The sequence below is a fragment of the Diadema antillarum genome, unplaced genomic scaffold (assembly GCF_040938485.1).
Source record: "Diadema antillarum isolate AM-2024a unplaced genomic scaffold, OU_Dant_1.0 seq00001698_RagTag, whole genome shotgun sequence".
NCBI classification, from domain to species: Eukaryota; Metazoa; Echinodermata; class Echinoidea; order Diadematoida; family Diadematidae; genus Diadema; species Diadema antillarum.
Genome location: NW_027272389.1, coordinates 1,064,389 through 1,082,182, shown reverse-complemented (window position 1 = coordinate 1,082,182; position 17,794 = coordinate 1,064,389). Strand labels below are relative to the sequence as shown.

General features: G+C 39.9%; 1 protein-coding gene across 1 annotated transcript in view; it reads left to right on the top strand.

The window, feature by feature from the left end:
- LOC139711761 (DNA topoisomerase 2-binding protein 1-like) overlaps positions 1–17,794 on the top strand; it is a 50,630-nt gene that overhangs the window by 20,699 nt on the left and 12,137 nt on the right. The window contains exons 10-20 of the mRNA XM_071623616.1: positions 424–611; positions 4,785–4,948; positions 6,247–6,375; positions 7,132–7,244; positions 8,422–8,537; positions 8,592–8,706; positions 9,129–9,351; positions 12,000–12,188; positions 12,948–13,452; positions 14,070–14,186; positions 16,062–16,211. Coding sequence (XP_071479717.1) covers positions 424–611; positions 4,785–4,948; positions 6,247–6,375; positions 7,132–7,244; positions 8,422–8,537; positions 8,592–8,706; positions 9,129–9,351; positions 12,000–12,188; positions 12,948–13,452; positions 14,070–14,186; positions 16,062–16,211 — 2,009 coding nt within the window. The remainder of the gene's footprint in view (positions 1–423; positions 612–4,784; positions 4,949–6,246; positions 6,376–7,131; positions 7,245–8,421; positions 8,538–8,591; positions 8,707–9,128; positions 9,352–11,999; positions 12,189–12,947; positions 13,453–14,069; positions 14,187–16,061; positions 16,212–17,794) is intronic.

Sequence of the window (17,794 nt, the reverse complement as noted above, 5' to 3'; positions counted from 1 at the left end):
GATTGATCTTTCTTTCTTAAATAACTAACAAGAGTTTTGATGCCTACACCAAAGAATGCTTATGACTTCTTGTTGTTTGTTTTGGTCTGTCTACACGATCAAGATCTTGTTCGTTTCATGTGGCGTTTACCTGGAGACGACAAGCCGAAGGAAGCAGCATATGTTGTTCTGCAGGAAATATTTTTTTAATTGAACTTCACCTTGTGACACACAAAATTGGTATTTGATTCTCTTAGAGCAAGTTCAGTAATGTTCTCTTTGGTTATGCATATGAAGGTACCAGATACCATAGTATGCTTGAATTGAAATGAACTGTCAACTGAATTTGGACCGTATATGAGGTGATACATGTACAATATTGCAGACTCCCCAAAAGGTTTTGTTTTAAGCCCTGCAACCAATTACTTGTGTCTTCTTTTTTAGCCCTGAGCAACATCAGTGCAATAAACATGAGCAGCATACATCCTGTGGACGAGACTGCCATGACAGAGCCAAGCATCGCCATGGAAACCAGTGGGACGAGACCGTCTCGACCATCAGATGGTCTGGAAGAGCTGGACAAGTTGGACCCTTCCTGCTGGCAGGCGGACATGTTCCTGGACGGTTGCAAGGTGAATTTCAGCTAGTGTAGATTTGATGATTGACACTTTCATCTTCTATAAACCAATATTGAAATTTTTACTGTGGCTGCTTTAGGTTTAATCTTCACAGAATAGTTCTATTTTAGGCCACCAAACTTGGAAAAGTTGGTTGTGCCCTCCCCCCCCCCTTTATTTTTTGATCATTTTATGGAAAAACACTGTAGGCACAATAGATACAGTCAACCTGGGATACCTCGAACTCGGATAAGCCGAATATCGCTTACCTCGAAGGCAAAATGAAAGTCCCGATTGTTCCTTTGGAGTTTTCGTGTGTTAAAATTCGCGTAGCTCGAAAAAACTAACTCAAAGTTCGGTTACCTCGAAGGGAAATCTCATGTCCCGATCTTAATTAACTTATTGTTTTTCCCAGCATGTTGCTCGAATTGAAATTGCAAACATCACTCAGCATTTCCGATGAAGCGCGCGCGGACAGCGAAGACATGTCACAAATCTTTTCACACTCAATTGTAAATATTCTGAGCCCAGAACGATCGTGCGCTCAAAGAAATACCCGGTACACAGCTGACAAGAAAAATCCCCAACACCTACTGTACCTACACACATGCACGGTATGCATATAGCAGCCGTGCAAATGGAGGGCGTGCTTACAATAGCACTACGCTCTGCCCATCATCTTTCTTTGACCACTCTGTTTTGATTTGCGATTGTGATAGTCATGCCGTGCGCGTACATTTCTTAACCGTCGTGGCGCACCTGCTTAGGTGTTGACAGTTACATCTTTGGCATTAATCACGGTCCACTGTCCAAACATCAATCTCCCGCTAGTGTTTTTTTTAATACTTTTTTCCTTTCACGAAATTTGTTTCATTAATTCTCCCCCGAGAACGCAAGCTCTGAATATTTTTTTTTTCCAGCAATGCGATTATGAAAATAGTGTGGTATGTGATCTGGAAGTATTACGTCTAGCATAATAAAGAATAGTATAGATATGATTTAACAACAGTTTATTCTGATAGATTTCGAAGTAACGGAATAGTACGCTGTACGATTTTCCGACAAAAAAAAAAGAAATCATCATGTATTTTACCCCTGTTTTGACTTGAATCTTTTTTGAGTTTTCGGTATTTTTTTCCTTTTCTTTTCTAGCACAATCGTAAAGGCCCCCTAAGATTGTTTCACTTTTTTTTTCTAATGCGAACAATCCTCTTCGGTAAATGTTTATGATTACAGTAATAGCACTGTTCTCAGAAGCCATAGCCGAAATCTGATCTTGCAATATTCCTCACTACTCAAGTAGCCCATCCTTCATACTGTGCTGCACTTATTCAGGGCTCGACACTTACAGTGGCCCGGGGCCGCCAAAACGCACGTCGGGCCACCAAAAAAAAGTTTGCCTTTACTTTTGGAGATGAACAGCGGTAACAATCGGCCCCGAAAGTTGCTACAATGAATGTCAGATGATTGCTTTTAATTTTGGAAATGAATAACAGTAATATTCGACTCCATACGATACTAAAATAAATGTCGGATGTTTGCTTATACTTTTGGAAATGAATGACTGTAAGATTCAGCTCTGAAGGGTTCTTAAATTAATGTCAGATATTTGATTTTGCGTTTGGAAATAAACAAGGATAAAATTCGGCTCCGAAAGATACAAAAATATATGTCGAACGATCCCTTAGACGTTCGAAAACGAATAACTATAGTATTCAATTCCGTATGATGTTTGCTTTTATATTCGAAAGTAAATAGCAATTACATTCGGCTCCGGAAGATGCTAAAATAAATTTCGAATGTTTGCTTTGACGTTCGGAAATAAATAATAATATTCAACTCCGTACGATGATAATATGAATCCCAGATGTTTGCTTTTACGTTCAAAAGTACATAGCAATAACATTCAGCTCCGGAATAGGCTAAAATAAATGTCGAATGATCCCTTTTACGTTCGGAAATGAATAACAATAATATTCAACTCCGTACAATGATCAAATAAATGTCGAATGTTTGCTTTTACTTTCGAAAGTAAGTAGCAAGAACATTCGGCTCCGCAAGATTCCAAAATAAATATCACAGTCATGATTGCTTTTACATTTGGAAGTTAATAGCAGTAACATTCTGCTCCATACGATGCTAAAATAAATGTCGGATATTTGCTATTATACATTTCGAAGTTAATAACACTAACATTCAGCTGCGTTTGATGGTAAAATAAATGTCTGCTGTCTGCCTTGACATTCAACAATGAAAAACAGTAACATTCAGCTCCATTCGATGATAAAATTATTGTCAGATAATTCATTTCACTTTTGGAAGTGGACAGCAGTAATATTGGGCTCCGTATTATAATAAAACGAATGTCGGATGTTTGCTTGTAAATTTGGAAATGAATAACAGTGATATTCTGCTCCGTATGATACTAAAATAAATAACAGATTGTTGCTTTTACATTTCGAAATGATTAACGGTATCAATCTACTGACTGTGAGTGCTGCTGGTAGACACATGGAAGACCGGTGCGTAGCGGTGTGACATTGCCGTTGCTCCCTAGCTGTAGCTCTAGATGTTCTTGGTGAGCTACATGTACACCCATAGTTGTGCGAAATTTTAAAAGTTTGCAAAGCTAAGACTGTGATTCGTGTGTTGGATATTGTGTAAGAGATGATGACTTAGAGAGAGAAAAGGAGGATAAACGAATAGTGATCGAGGGGGGTACCTACGCCGACGCGACAATGTACATTCAGCACGCATATTCTGCAACCCTGTCTTGCACTCGATTACGTACCGGTATTTTCTTTTTGTTTTCATGGTGATAAGTGATTTAATTGTCCACCAGAAAACACTGATGAAAGAAGAACATCGATTTTCATTCAATTCATTCATATTAAAGTCGATTCAAATCCAATTGACAAGCATAAAAACAATCGGTAGGCGCTGTAACAGATTCCATGTTGAACATCGACAAACATCGCATAAGTCGAAGAAAATTCGACGTACGCATACCTCAAAGTTCGCGTACCTCGAACCAATTTCTTCAGTCCCGACTACTTCGAGGTATCCGAGGTTGACTGTAATTCATAATGAATGTAATATTTTCCATATCGCTCTTACAATAAGGCAAATCTGGCAATCAATTTTGTATCCTGCACATTTCTTTAGAAAAGAATTGTTTTATTGACACAACTGAGGAATTGCTTATGTTACAAATTTGCTACATGAGGTAACAGTTGTTTCGGTTTTTGTTAGTTATATGAAAAAAACAATGCTTTTTGTACTAAACAAATGCACTATAAAGATAGGGTAATCTATGCATTCACCGTGTAGGGAGACTTTCTGTTTTTTGCTGAAAGCACACATGCCCATGTTACATCTGTAGAGTACCAAAGTGATGATGTCACAGTTTTGTAAAAGCTTGTTGCTGGTTCCGAATGAGATAATACATGCACAAGACTTCGGCATTGGGTTGGAAGTGGGTGTGAGCATGGTCGGCAACTGTCGCATTCTCATCTAACAGTCTACATGAGGTTGTTAATGTTGAGAACCAGTTTCCATGGCAATGAATGGCCATGACGTCACACTTTGGTACTCTATAGCATGGCTATGATTTCTTTAAAGAGAAAAAAAACAACCCATGGAATAAATAATGGCATTTACGGAAGTTATCGGGTACGTGTATATAAATTCCAAGTGTGACCTTGGTCCGCATTTCACCCTAATGCGTACATTTAGTAGCTATTGCTTCTGAATTATCTGGTCCACTACACTGTATATCGATAAGAATAAAGCATCGGCTGCATGCACACATGTACAGCAGGTATAGACTAACAAATTTTCATCAAGTATGAGAGAAAATGAAGTAGGGTAATAACATGATTAATGTTCAGTGAGTAACAATTTATCAAGTTTAGTTGATAACAATAATTAGTTGAATAGCAATTGAATAACTACAATGACTAGCAGTTGTTCAGTTGAATAGCAGTTGAGCAAGTTCAGTGAATGACAATTGTTCAATTGAATAGTAATGGAACAAGTTTGATGACATAGTTCAGTTGAATAGCAATTGAATAAGATCAGTGAGTACAATTGTTCAATTGAATAGCAGTTCAGTTGATACAGTGAAAAGCAGTAGAACGAGTGAAGCAGTGTTTTACCCTTGACTTCCTGTGATCCTTCTTACTGCAGATATTTCTGAGTGGTTTTGGTGGGCAGCACCTCGAGAAACTGCGACGGATTGTGAACGCGGGCGGCGGTACTCGCTTCAATCAGATCAATGAAAATGTGTCCCATGTTGTCATTGGTAACAGAGTAGACGAGCATATAGCAGAGCTGAAGTCCTTACAAAGCAAGTGAGCAAAGTGGCAAACTGTCTTCCTCTTAAAGAATAAACAAACAATATAATCTTAAGGGGAATTTGCCCAAAATAAAATAGATTTTGGATTCAGTGAATGCTGAATATCAGTAGAACACATCAGTGAAAGTTTGAGGCAAATTGGACACTTTGTTCAAAAGTTGTGAATGTGTAAAGCTTTGATTAAATTCATGTGTGGTCATTGCTTGATAAGACTACAACAATTTGTGATGTCACAGTAGTGCAATAATATAAAGAATCTCCATAGAGCATCCAACATATTTTCCTTTTTTTGTAGCATAAGGAAAGAGCACTTGACTTTCCTCTGTGAGAAAGCAGGGGGAGTGATTTCACCTTTAGCATATGTCAGTAACAAATTGAAGGAAAATGTATTTTGCATGAAAGAGAAAATTTCATATATTTTTTGTTTAATGTTGCTGTCCTATTGTGACATCCTGAACTGCTGTAGCCATCTTGCAATGGCAGCACAAATATTCACATCTGTTGCATGGATTTTCCAATTCTCCTCAAATGTCAGTGACGTCTTCTACCAACATTGCAGCATTTTACTCAATCCTCCATGTAATTTCCTCTTCAATATTACTAAGTTTCCAGAGGAGTGTTTCCGGGAGTCCAATCACCCTTCAGTATTATAGTCACCATGCTAAAGGTTGAAACAACTAGCGGAACTGTCTATCATCTTTGAAGTGTTGAATACGCTCCCAGGAGCTCTCAAATTAAAATGTAAAATGGCGCATGACCAAGTCTTCATATACATTTTGAAGATCTGAAGACTTTGATTTTAAGTTTGTGTTTAATCACATACAGGTAGCATGTAGGAACTTTACTTTAAGTCAGTATAGACTCTTCAGGTTTAATTTGAATTGTGCCAGCAAGTTTTTGTAAATTCCTTGTAATTTAAGCAGCAATTTAATGAGAAAAAAAAAAAACACAACTAAACAATCTCAACCTGCATTTGCTAAGAGATGAGTAAGTTATAATCTTTTGATTGATACGAAAAGTACTATTATGTTTTCCCCATGTGTACCAATTTCAGTTAAGCCCACTCATGTATAATTTTGCTTATGAGAGTATTCTTGTACCTTTTATGATTATCTTCAAAAATATTTGTGTGGTATTTTACTAGAATGCAGAATTTATTGCAAAAATCTCCTTGCTGCATAGTACTGGTGTTCCACTTCTACAGTAGCAGCAGCACCAGATAAACTTTACATTGTTTGGAGACATAATTCACATGAGAATATACTCAGTACCCATTCCTCACATTCTACGTAGACCCCACCTAGTGTCCGTCCAGTGGCTGATAGAGTGCATCAAATCGGGCAGGCAGGTCTCTGAGGGTGACTTTGAGCTGAGGGACATCCTTGAGGGAGAGGATGACAAGGAGAATGAGGTCACTTTCAAGTAAGGACACGTTAACAAAGCCAACAAGGAATTTCCTTTCTACCCGGAAGTGAGATGCTAGGAATGTTGAATTTACTTCGTCTAGTCAACACTTTGCTTGTGAGGTGTGAGTAGGCACAGTATTTCTTGTAATCCCCAGCAAACAAGGGTTGCTTGACATTTCATTGTGTGTGTGTATGTGTGTGTGTGTGTGTGCGTGTCTGTCTGTCTGTCTATGTGATGTAGAGATCATTTAGAAGCTTTATCCAGAATGATTTGATCGATATGCCGAGAAGAGGAAGAGGAATTACTACTACATGTATTTACTACTTAGCAAGTAAATGCTGCATTGCAGAGCACGAAATCAGGAGAATATCTGAAAGAGTTTTGTGGTGAGTGATGATCTTGCTACAGATCTCTTGGATGTATATTTTCTATTCAGTATGTCATCTTTGTGTTAGATGGCGTAGTCAATTATTTTCAGTTTGTGGGAAAATAGGAAATCCTTTCAATATTAGCAGTCTTTTAATTCAGTGTTTACCTTTAATCCCCATTGAATGTTCTCTATTTTGTAATTAGGGGTTCAAAGAGATGGATATATCAAACGTCTTAATCTGAGTCCGTGTACAATCACATGTTTGTATTACATTGTGGATGAGTCAATCGTTGGGCAGTACAGGGTGATAAAAGCCAAAGAAGGGTAGTGCCCCCCTCTCATCAAACAGCAGCTCAGAAGGGAGGGATTTACATACAGTAAACTGTGACCTCCTCTTGCAGACTTCCAGAGCGTAATCCCAAGAAAGCAGGCAGGATGAGCGTGAGAGAGAAGTCTGACGACAACGCAGAAGACGACATTATGAGTCAGTATCTCCCCACTGCATCCAGAGCAGGTAGGTCATCATGTCCAACCCAGCCATATATCTTCTTTTTTTCGCTATTTTGTTACGAAAACAGTCATTTCGACAAATGTTCATTTCATTAACAAAATGACCGATTTCGTAATGAAATAGGCCATGCGACGCTTGGCGCTCCGTGCAAATTGTCCATGGTTTTAACCTTGGTTTCAATTATACCACCTTCATGAATTCCGGCCATGGTGTCTATGAATTCAAGTAGATGCATAAAATGTCTTTTGTTGTTTCTTTTTTACTGGTTTACCTGCAAGATGCTGTTCACAGCCTGAGATATGTATCTCCATGATAAAGCCAAGGTTCAACATTAGTGTTGGCCTGGGGTCACCAGAAATAGATGTCGGTCCACCACTTTTTAAGAAAACATGTTGTGGTGGCCAAATTGGGCCACCAAATTGCATAGTCGCACCACGAAAAGAAAAAGTTAGTGTCAAGCCTTGATATAGCAATAGCTTGATTGCTAGTGGCTGTCGTGGTTTACTACTTAGCAGTCTTGTTGTGTACGCTGCATGCTTGTTTTGGCATAGCAACACTCAGTTCACTGTCAATACTCGTGTAACGGTATACAGGGTAGAAAGAAAAGATAAAACTGAATTGACATGTCAAGTTTAATACTAATAGTTACCCCCTTATTCACGAAATATGAGAAAGGTCTACAGTCTAGTGTCATACTTTTTTATGAGGCCTCATGGAATATATGGCACCAGACCATAGATATTTCATTTTTTTTCCCCATAAGAACAAGCAGGGGGCAATGGTTTTATGGTTTAGTGTAATCTCATTGGTAAATATTTGATGTAAATATAGACTCCTAATTCATGTTTCATAAACTTGGGTCTACCCAATAATTGCATTTTCTTGTCTTTCTTTTTTATGAACTCACTGCAGCAGTGCTGCTAGCTTGTACTAAACAAGTAGTAAATTGTAACAGTCCAAGTGCGTATAGCTGTGATGCGAGCAAATGAACAACATGAGCAATGTGAAACATCAAATACAATGGGGGCAATGATCTCATTCTTGAAATATTGGAAGTATTTTTCTCCTTGATTGACCAATCAGATTTCAGAATTCACCACTAAAAGATGATAACTGCAGTAAACAGTAATTGACCTGCCCTTGAAACGTCACGTATCTGATCTTTCAAATTTGTGTTTAGCTGAAGAAGACAACGATATCACCATTGTCCAAGAGGGGAACGCGAGCAGGCGGGAGAGTGCAGGAAGGAGCAGGAGTCACAACGATACTGACGAGACGCATATAGACGAAAAGGATGTAACTAGGGACAATAATGAACAGGAGGAGGAGGAGAAGGAGGAGGAGGAGGAGGAGGAGGAGGAGGGTTACCAAGCGGGAAACATCTTTGCCGGCAAGCGCTTTGTGGTCATGGGCTTCACGGAGGAGCAGGAGCAGCTGGTCAGCAAGATGATCCCTGAACACGCCGGTGAGTGGGTACACTACAGTGCACTCCCATTATAACAAACACAGTTTTGACGAAATTCCAGTTAAACAAAGTAAAAGTAAAGTAAAAATTCAGGCTGCAACATCATTTGCTCTATGTTTTTTATTGTTTATTTGTTTGTCTATAATGAAATTTGATATATAACGAAAGAAAACTACCGGTCCCGAGGACTTCGTCATAATGGGACTCCACTGTAGTGGGATTCGTAAACTTTCAAGTGAAGCAAATTGAGACAATAGGTGCAGTCAGACTGTCAAAAGATTGAGAAGTTTAAGATCGCGAAGTCTTTGTGATCTTTTGTCGTCCAGCAGCCAGTCTTTCAATTGAATCTTTCAATGTATTGTGGCATATTCCTCTGTACCTTGACTCTGTGCAAACTTCCTACCGATAATTTCCCAACCTAGGTGTTGTGCTACCAGCGAGCACCAGAGCAATTCCGGACTACGCCGTGGTGCCCATCTTCGGCTGGCCGGTGAACCTGACGGTCAACGAGATCGTCACCAACTGCTGGCTGCAGATGTGCCTAGAGACGCAGAGCGTACTTGACCCATCCAGTAACGTCCTCTTCACCCCTATCGCCATGATGAAGAACAGCCAGCCACTGCAAGACTGCGTCCTGTCCATCAGGTGAATGCAACTGACAATGACTCTGTGAGCGTGCATGTGTGTGTTATAAGCTTTTCTCATAATTTCATGAATGACAAAGGGATGCAAAAGTTAAACAACAACTCTGAATCAGTTAAGTTAGTCTTCTTCTTTTAGTACTTGAAAGTAAAAAACATGAAAGTGAAAGTTTGATAGTGTTAAAAAGACAACAACAACAACAACAACAACAACAAATCTGCTATGAAAGTGTTGACCATAAAGTTATTCCTGGCTGAATGATGATTAAATAATGATCAGTCAGGTATCTTTGAAATAGAGACTAGGGCATTGTGTTTGAACAAAAACAATGGAAATTTCAAGAATTTGTGTACAAACTACATGACAAGTTGTGAAATAATGACAACTCATTTGCACATTCATATTTACTGTTCAAATACTGTTTATTGAAAATAAGTGAAATATCACAATTTCATAACTTCCATTCATTCTGTCTGATTTTTTGAAGAAAATTTTCACTGTTGTCTCAAATCATTATTATTATTGTTTTCTTATCCGGTTATTTCTGGTCCAGAATTGTCCTTTTATCTGTAACCTTCTTTGTGGGGTTCATAGCTGAATCAACCCCTCCAATTCTGCCCGAGAGTTACTTCACGTAATAAAGTTCATGGAGAACTGCACTGAACTTGTGTGATTGTGTCTTTCCTAACTGGCATTAGGTTTTATTTTGGCCTTTTGAATGGCATAAAACCGCATGTATATTTCTGATTGCCCTTTGTTATTTACCTGATTCTTGGATGTGGGAATTTTGGAAGCCCTGTATTTGTGGTCAGATCTTCCCTACCGTGTGGAGATCAGAAATCTTTTGGTAAGGGACAAATAATGTCAGTTAGAGGTCAGACTTTTCCTTGTGGGAAATCAAATCATGCCATGAGGTCAAATCTCCTGTGGAGATTGGAAAAAGGAAGAGTGAGGGTTTTTTTTTTTTTTTCCCTCTCTCTCTCTGCTGATGGTGGGATGATCCATCCTGGAGGTCAAATTCTTTTGTGCTGGGGTCGAATATTTGTGCGAAATTGTTCACGTGGTCTCAAAAAGTAAGCGGCTTACTCCATCTTATTCAGGTGGTGCTGTACAATAGAGTTCATTTCATTTGAATAGACACAACAACTTCATGCAAATTTGTTTTTTTGGCCACATTTACTGAAAAACCCCTCTTCAACAAACAAGTTTTTGTAGAGGAAACAAACTGTTAATTATCTTGCATCCAAACTGGAGCCCACCCCCCCCCTCCCCCCCAATAAAAAGAAGAAAAGTCTGGTCCTTTGTGAGGCATGGTGAATGCAACCTTGAAAGCAACAACATATAACATCCTGACAGCTAGTCAGCTATTGCCAAACAGCTAGAGAAACTACTTGTAAATGTAGTTGCATTGTAAAGTGCTTTGAATCAGTGTCGTAGAAGCTGTTTGTTTGCAGGAGGTATAGAAATAAACCAAGGCAGAATACAAATTCATGTACAAAGGGTATCCTCTGTTTGCTACCTGTGACACATTCGCAGTGTCTGGGAGCATTTATTTTTAAAGTTTGAAGTAGCATTTCCTTATTGAGGGCCTTTTCTGTTTTGAGAAGTCATAGGTTGGAAGTAATTAGGTATCTTACAATGCAAGATATGACAAAGGTGACCCCTTTATTTGCCTGAGATAGTTATTGAATTGTCAGTGTTGGACCAAAGCCAACTTCATACAAATCATACAAAGCGTACAAATTAGCCCAGCCGGTTCACACTGCTCACGACCATTGATGATGCTGTGTGATAGGGCAGGGCATTACAAAACATGATTTGTCCCTCCCCTTTTCTGAATGATATTTGTATGTGTGTGTGTGTCAGGGCTTCATACTTTTAGAAGGTAGGTATGCAATAGTGTTACTTGCCCCAATAGTGAGTTTCAACTGCCCTGGCAGGCCAGCTAGTGGGGTTGTAGCACACTGAAGGGGTTGGACATCATTTATTTTGCAAATTTTAAAGATGATGATGATGATAGAGATGATTGTAATCCCCCTAATGTGATATTGCCAATGGGAGACTGGGGAGATGCGGTTTTCTGTTTTTTACAGCCCTGCTTCTCAACCAGTGGGCCATAGCTAGAGCTGTAGAAGGTGGGCAGCGATATCGGCCACAAATGAAATAAAATAAGATTCGCATTCAGTCTTCCAGGGTCTTCAAAAAAAAATTGTAGTAGGCAAAGTGGGCCTTGGGTGGAAAAAAGTTCAGAAGCACGTCTTTACATGACACAGCACCAAACTACCTTTCAGGAGCTACTCCTTTGGTACAAACCAAGGAGATGTCTTCGTTCACCCTCTGCCAACACCCTTTAAGTTCCTCGCACCCATCATGCATGGGTCAACAGGGCTTTCACCCTGTCTTTTTCTTCTGTCTGGAGCTCTACTGCCTTTGACACTGAGAATGGAGACCTCATTCCCTCTGTTCAAGATTGTGAAGAACTCAAAACCTTTTTGCTCCAGTAACTCTTTAAGTCATGGCCCTTTCCAAATAAAACAGCGTCAAAAGGAGGTAGCACCTTTCTGCGCCAGGAGTGTCACTGTGCTGCAGACACGGCACATTCATTCACTCCATCATTATTATAAAAACAAACATTGTTAATCTCTCCGCAGTCAATACAGCTCCCTGGAGCGGGACTGTCTCCTACACATTGCTGAGCTGCTGGGGGCACGGTGCCAGGAGTACTTTGTGCGCAAGGCTGTCAACAACCTGGAGGCCAACACACACCTCCTGCTGAGGGACCCCGAGGGCACCAAGTACATGGCCGCCAAGAAGTGGAAGGTTCCTGCTGTCACCACAGAGTAAGTTAGTCACCTAGAAAACGTTGTTCTCCCTTTGAAACAGACCAAAAAGCATTTGAGTTTAATATGAGTGAAAGTAATGATAATGTTAAAAAGACTTGATTCTTCTAGTGAGATATTGCACAGTGACGCCATAAACAAAACTGCCAACTTGTATGTGTAGTGATAATTTGTACTTTTTTTCTTGATAAAGGATAAGAAAATATATTTGGTGGAAAAAAAAAATGTTTGTTTTTTTCTGAAATTTGACATAGCATGCTAATTATTTGCAGTTTTCCAATTTTTGAACTACATTATTTAAATGATTATTCGAATCAGTGATTCTCCCATGAGTTGTTTTTATTGCATATATACATACATGGGCATACACACAAGGGTTGGACTCAAACCAATGACCTGTTCATCACCAGACAGGTGTCACATCCATAAGACTACAGAGCTTCCACCCACTAGCCACTGATTGATAACGCTGAATAATCAGCGTTTATTTACATCAGTGAAGGGCAACTCGCCAATTAGTTGCAGTCATGATGCTTGCCTTCAAGGTTTTATCTTTTACTGTGAATCAGTATGTTTTTGATGTGGAGAGATTGGCAGCTGGGCTTCACAGTGAAGGTGGGGGAAGAATTAGAGCACAAATTGGTTGTGCATTCAAAAGGTAATGTATCAACACTCCTGTGAACTACTTCAAAACTGCCCTGCCAAGATCATTCTTAAGCTTTGCACACTGTTTAACCTTCTGTATTCTGTCAATTGTAGGTGGCTATTGGCTTGTGCCAGAACTGGACAGAGGCAGGCCGAAAAGGACTATCTGGTTGACCTCAAGATCAAGGAGGAGGTTCCACAAAGCAACATTCCAAACACAAGCAGGCATAAACAGGAACGGGGCGTCGAGAGCGAAGTTCCCAAAAGTGGGCGTGTCTCCCACGACCCCAAGCGAGAACCAGAGCAGAATGTAGAGGAGCCAGTCCCAGCTCCTTCCAAGGAGGAAAGGGGAGACGGGAGCAGGGCTGGTGGAGATGCGACCGCAGGTGCTGTCGAGGATGCGGCAACCGAGCGACGACCTGCCCCGCCCCCAGAGCCGATCAAGAATAAGGTGCTGCAGGGGGTGAAGGGTCAAACCCCTGGTCGGGACAGTACGCCGAGTAGGCTCCTGCGTCCAGGCTTCAAGCCGTCGTTTGATTTGGAGGAGGCGGTAGCGGCGCTGGATTCGCCAGGCATGTCAACGGGAGTGAAAGGGAGCCAGCGCCGGAAGTCTAGCTTGGTAAGCTTTTGAGGAGGTGTCGAAGTGAGGCACGATATAGGTGGTTGGTGCCCACTGGTTAGCAGCAGTATTGAGGATGATAAAAAACATATATTCTTGCATTATATTTTGTGGTTAATTCTGTTTGAAAAAAGAAAGAAAAAAGTTTCTTCACAAATGTATCTTTTTGCCAGATGGGACAAGCAAGAATAAGAATGAAAAATAGTATGATATTATGATGACATCGTAAAATTTAAAAGGAAGAAAAAGTAAGAAGACTGAAACATTTTTTTTTTTAAAGATGGAGAACTCAGGAAATAGATCCTTAAGGTCAATCAGTTGCAATAGATCCTTAAGGTTTGGAGTTTCTTTTTTCTTTTTCTCTTCTGCATGCCTATGAGTCAGTGTTCGTTCACAATTTATCTCTTAATAATGCATCAATGGTCAGTTTGGAAGTGTTTGAAATTTTGATATTGAGTATGTTGGTCCCTCTACAGTGGAAACTGACAAGCTGAATTAAGATAGTGTGTGTAGCATGACAGTGTCCCTTATGGCAGTCATTGTTTCCAAATGTATGCTCTAGTATGCAAATAGAAAGAGAATGTATGTGTTACTGGTATTTGCTTCACCTTCTCTAGCCTCTGGACGAGTTCTTCCACCAGAACATTGCCAACGCCCTCCAGTTCCGCCTTGGGAGCTCTGCGGGGCACGGTGATGGGGAGGATGGGATGGAGGATGGCGTCTTTAAGGATGAGGTGCGTATCCACCTGTCGCTGTTTATTTGTTTTGTTTTGTTCATTATTTTGTCCCTTATTCAATTATCAATATTCATCCCTCATCAACTGTATACCCCGTATGTTAAGTGAGTCTAATTTTTCTCAAATTCATACTTCCAGACAATTTCGCGAGTGGTTAAATTCACGACCATAGAGTACAGTGCTGAATGAAGACGTGTATGCGTGCACATCACATTCATGTTGGGATCAGAGTCAATGTTTTCACATGTCTTTAAATTAGCAAATAACATGCGACGCACGAAATTCGCAAAAATTAAAACCTCGCGAAATATTTGGCATATACAGTAATGATCAATTCATCCCTGCAAGCAGAATGCACTGCCTTACCTTCATGATTTGGCTACTAGGAATACAGGGATTTTTTTCCTCTCTGTTTTTAAAGTGAAAACTAAGTTTCGGTAAGTGCTTGAGAACCCGTCTAGCATCATTTCATTTTTGCTTGCAATATATCGAAAGAGTCCACTAAGAAACTTACCTGGCTGACGCGGTTTGCCGGAATGATGAGTCGGTTTGGAGTATTTTGAGAAAAATAATAATAGTAGGAAAACCGACTTTTATTCCAGAAGGCTCCAGACTAACTCGGTCTCGGGAAAAATTCGACCCTACTTCAGACAATTCACATGCAGTTCATGATCGCAACATTCTACTGGCCACTGCATAATACCAAATGAGGCCTAACTGAATGGACAGGAAAGTGCATGCTAACGTAATCCTGTACAAAACAAAACAAAAATGACAGCGCGCGGTCCTCAGTTGCTGAGACGCGCGGTCTTTGGAGTTTTTGTTGTTGTTTATCAAGCGCCTTTGATTGTTTTAGAGGTGCTTGATAGGCGCACACTAATTTTGCATGCGCGCAAAAGAGGTTTTTGATGCGTGCGTTGTAACAACTCGGACCATTACTGCGAGTATCCAGAACACGAAGCGCTAGTTTATACAGGCCGCTCCCATAGGACAACACTGTACAATCAGAGGGACAACCATTACAACTCATCCCGCCGTCAAAGCGAAGCCGAGTTATCCCCGAGTCCGAGTTTAGCCTGACCCAGTTCGGGTAAGTTCTGAGACTGAACCTTTTTGGCTAATATTTCGCATTTTCGTAGTTACCCATCGAATATCTTGTTATAACATCGTTATCCTGCACATTTCCTAAACATACGTTCACATTTGGGAGCGAAATTTGACAACTTTTGCAGGCGTACCAGAACTTTGTTTGGGCTTTAAGGGCACGATTGAGTCTGCACAAATAGAATGTCTGAAATTCTGCTGATGCAAGGTGCTACAATCTTGTCTTGGCTACTAAAAATTAGTGTGGCGATTGTTGCACTTTTGTTAAAAGGGTATGATTAATTCTCTATGAATGAGTGAGTGAAATTCTACTGAAGAGATGTCCTGCAGGGTGCAGGCCTTTTCAATTTGTGAGCTTGAACTCTACTTGTTCATGTTTCACTCTGTCACTGCACATGTGGACATGTGGGATCCATTTTTTAAAACAAAACTTTTAAAACAAAACAAAACAGCAGTTGGAGGACCCCTCCCCCTTACTAATTTTGAAATAATTCTATTCCTTTACTGTCCATTTAACATACAATTGTAGCTAGTGCTCTTCACTTAATTGCATAAGCTCAGTGAGGGCAGGTGCCATTTAACCAGAGTATTAAGTACCTGATGAAGAGGTGTGCAGTGCATTCTGAGATCACACACCTAGGAGGTGTTTATTTAGATCCTTCCCAAATAAGAGGAGAGCCCTATTAACTGATGCCCATTGTTTGGAGATTACTGTTAATGGTAGAGAGGAATGTCAAGTACTTTTGTCTGTTGTTCTGGTTGTCAAAGGAGCCTGCCCCAGGAATCCTGCATGGGGTCATCATCTGCGTTAGTAAAAAGCTGAGCCGGAAGCAGAGCGACTACAACACCATCGCCATGGCGATGGGTGCAGAGTATCGCTGGACGTACGATGAGACCTGTACCCACTTCATTTTCCAGGTCAGAAACGTGGCAGAGAAATTTTTCTCTGGTCATCAGTGTAGTGTCAGCCTAAGAATGTTTTATTCTAACTTGTACCAGGTAATTAGGTTACAGAACTGTTTGCTACTGTTCGTGTTCACTTGTGAAACCCTCCAATTGTTACCATAATTGATAGAGTGCAGAATTTAATTTCCAAAAGAATATCCACATGCAATTACTTTTTTGATAGTTTTTTTGAGCACAAATATCGAGAAAATTTCAAATACTGCATAATATTTGAGATTTGTCGGATTTCTTTGAGGCCTAGATGAAGATGATTGCGTATGTGATATTTGATGTTTACAGTAGTTGAATGAAAGCTGACTTTCTTTTTATGCCTCCGCCACGTAGTGGTGCCGGAGGCATTATGTTTTCGGGTTGTCCGTCCGTCCGTCCGTCCGTCCGCTTTCGTTTACGCGATAACTTGAGTAATATTTACTGGAATTTTACCAAACTTGGTCCAAGTATGAAGTATGATGGGGCAATGATTTGATTAGATTTTAGGTGAAATCGGCAAAAGGTCAAAGGTCAAAGGTCAAGGTCAAATCATGAAATTTATCCGTTTACGCGATAACTCAAGACTGTATGGAGCAAATTTCACCAAACTTTGTTGGAGGATGATGTATGATGGGACAATTACTTGATTAGTTTTTCAGTGAAATCGGACAGAGGTCAAAGGTCAAAGATCAAGGTCAAATCCTAAAATTTATCTGTTTACGTGATAACTCAAAACTGGATGAAGCAGCTTTCACCAAACTTGGTCCAAGGATGATGTATGGTGGGACAATTAGTTGAGTAGATTTTAGTGACATTGACAAGAGGTCAAAGGTCAAAAGGTCAAGGTCAAATGCTAAAAATGTTGCTATTTCCCCCATATCTATGCAATGCCCGCAGTTATTTTCTTGAAATGTAGTGTAGACATGTACTACTGCATGAAGATTCTCCAGAGAGAGTTTCATGTCATACGGTCAAACGTCAAAAGGTCAAAGGTCAGGTGAAAATGTTGCAATATCACATTTCTCACAAATGGTTCAATGTATCTTCATGGAACTTGGTACATATGCATGTACTGACTGGCAGGGATTATCTAGGGAATTTAGGGGTCATGGGTCAATAGTCAGGGGTCAAAGGTCAAGATCAACTCCTCAAAATGTTACTATTTCCCTCATATACTAGTATTTGCAATAATTGCATTATTAGTTTTAAAATTTGATATATGTACATGTATTACTTAATGGAGATTCTCTTGGAAGTTTCCAGCCAGAAGGTCAAAGGTCAAAGGTTAAGGGTCAAAGGTTAGGTTTAAATAAAAAAAAGATATATTTTGTACTGTAATTACACTCTTTCTTCATACCTTGAAAATTATACTCAATGCATACACTTATAATAAGGTCGGTCAGAAATCAAGTAAAAATTTTCAATTCCCCAAATATGTGTACCTGTACTCTTTAATAGACAATTATAGCAAACCCAGTTTGTGGAAAGTGAACATTCAAGATATTTCTGATAAACCTGTTATTTCGATATTTTGCCAGTTATGTGAAACTGTCATCACACATTGT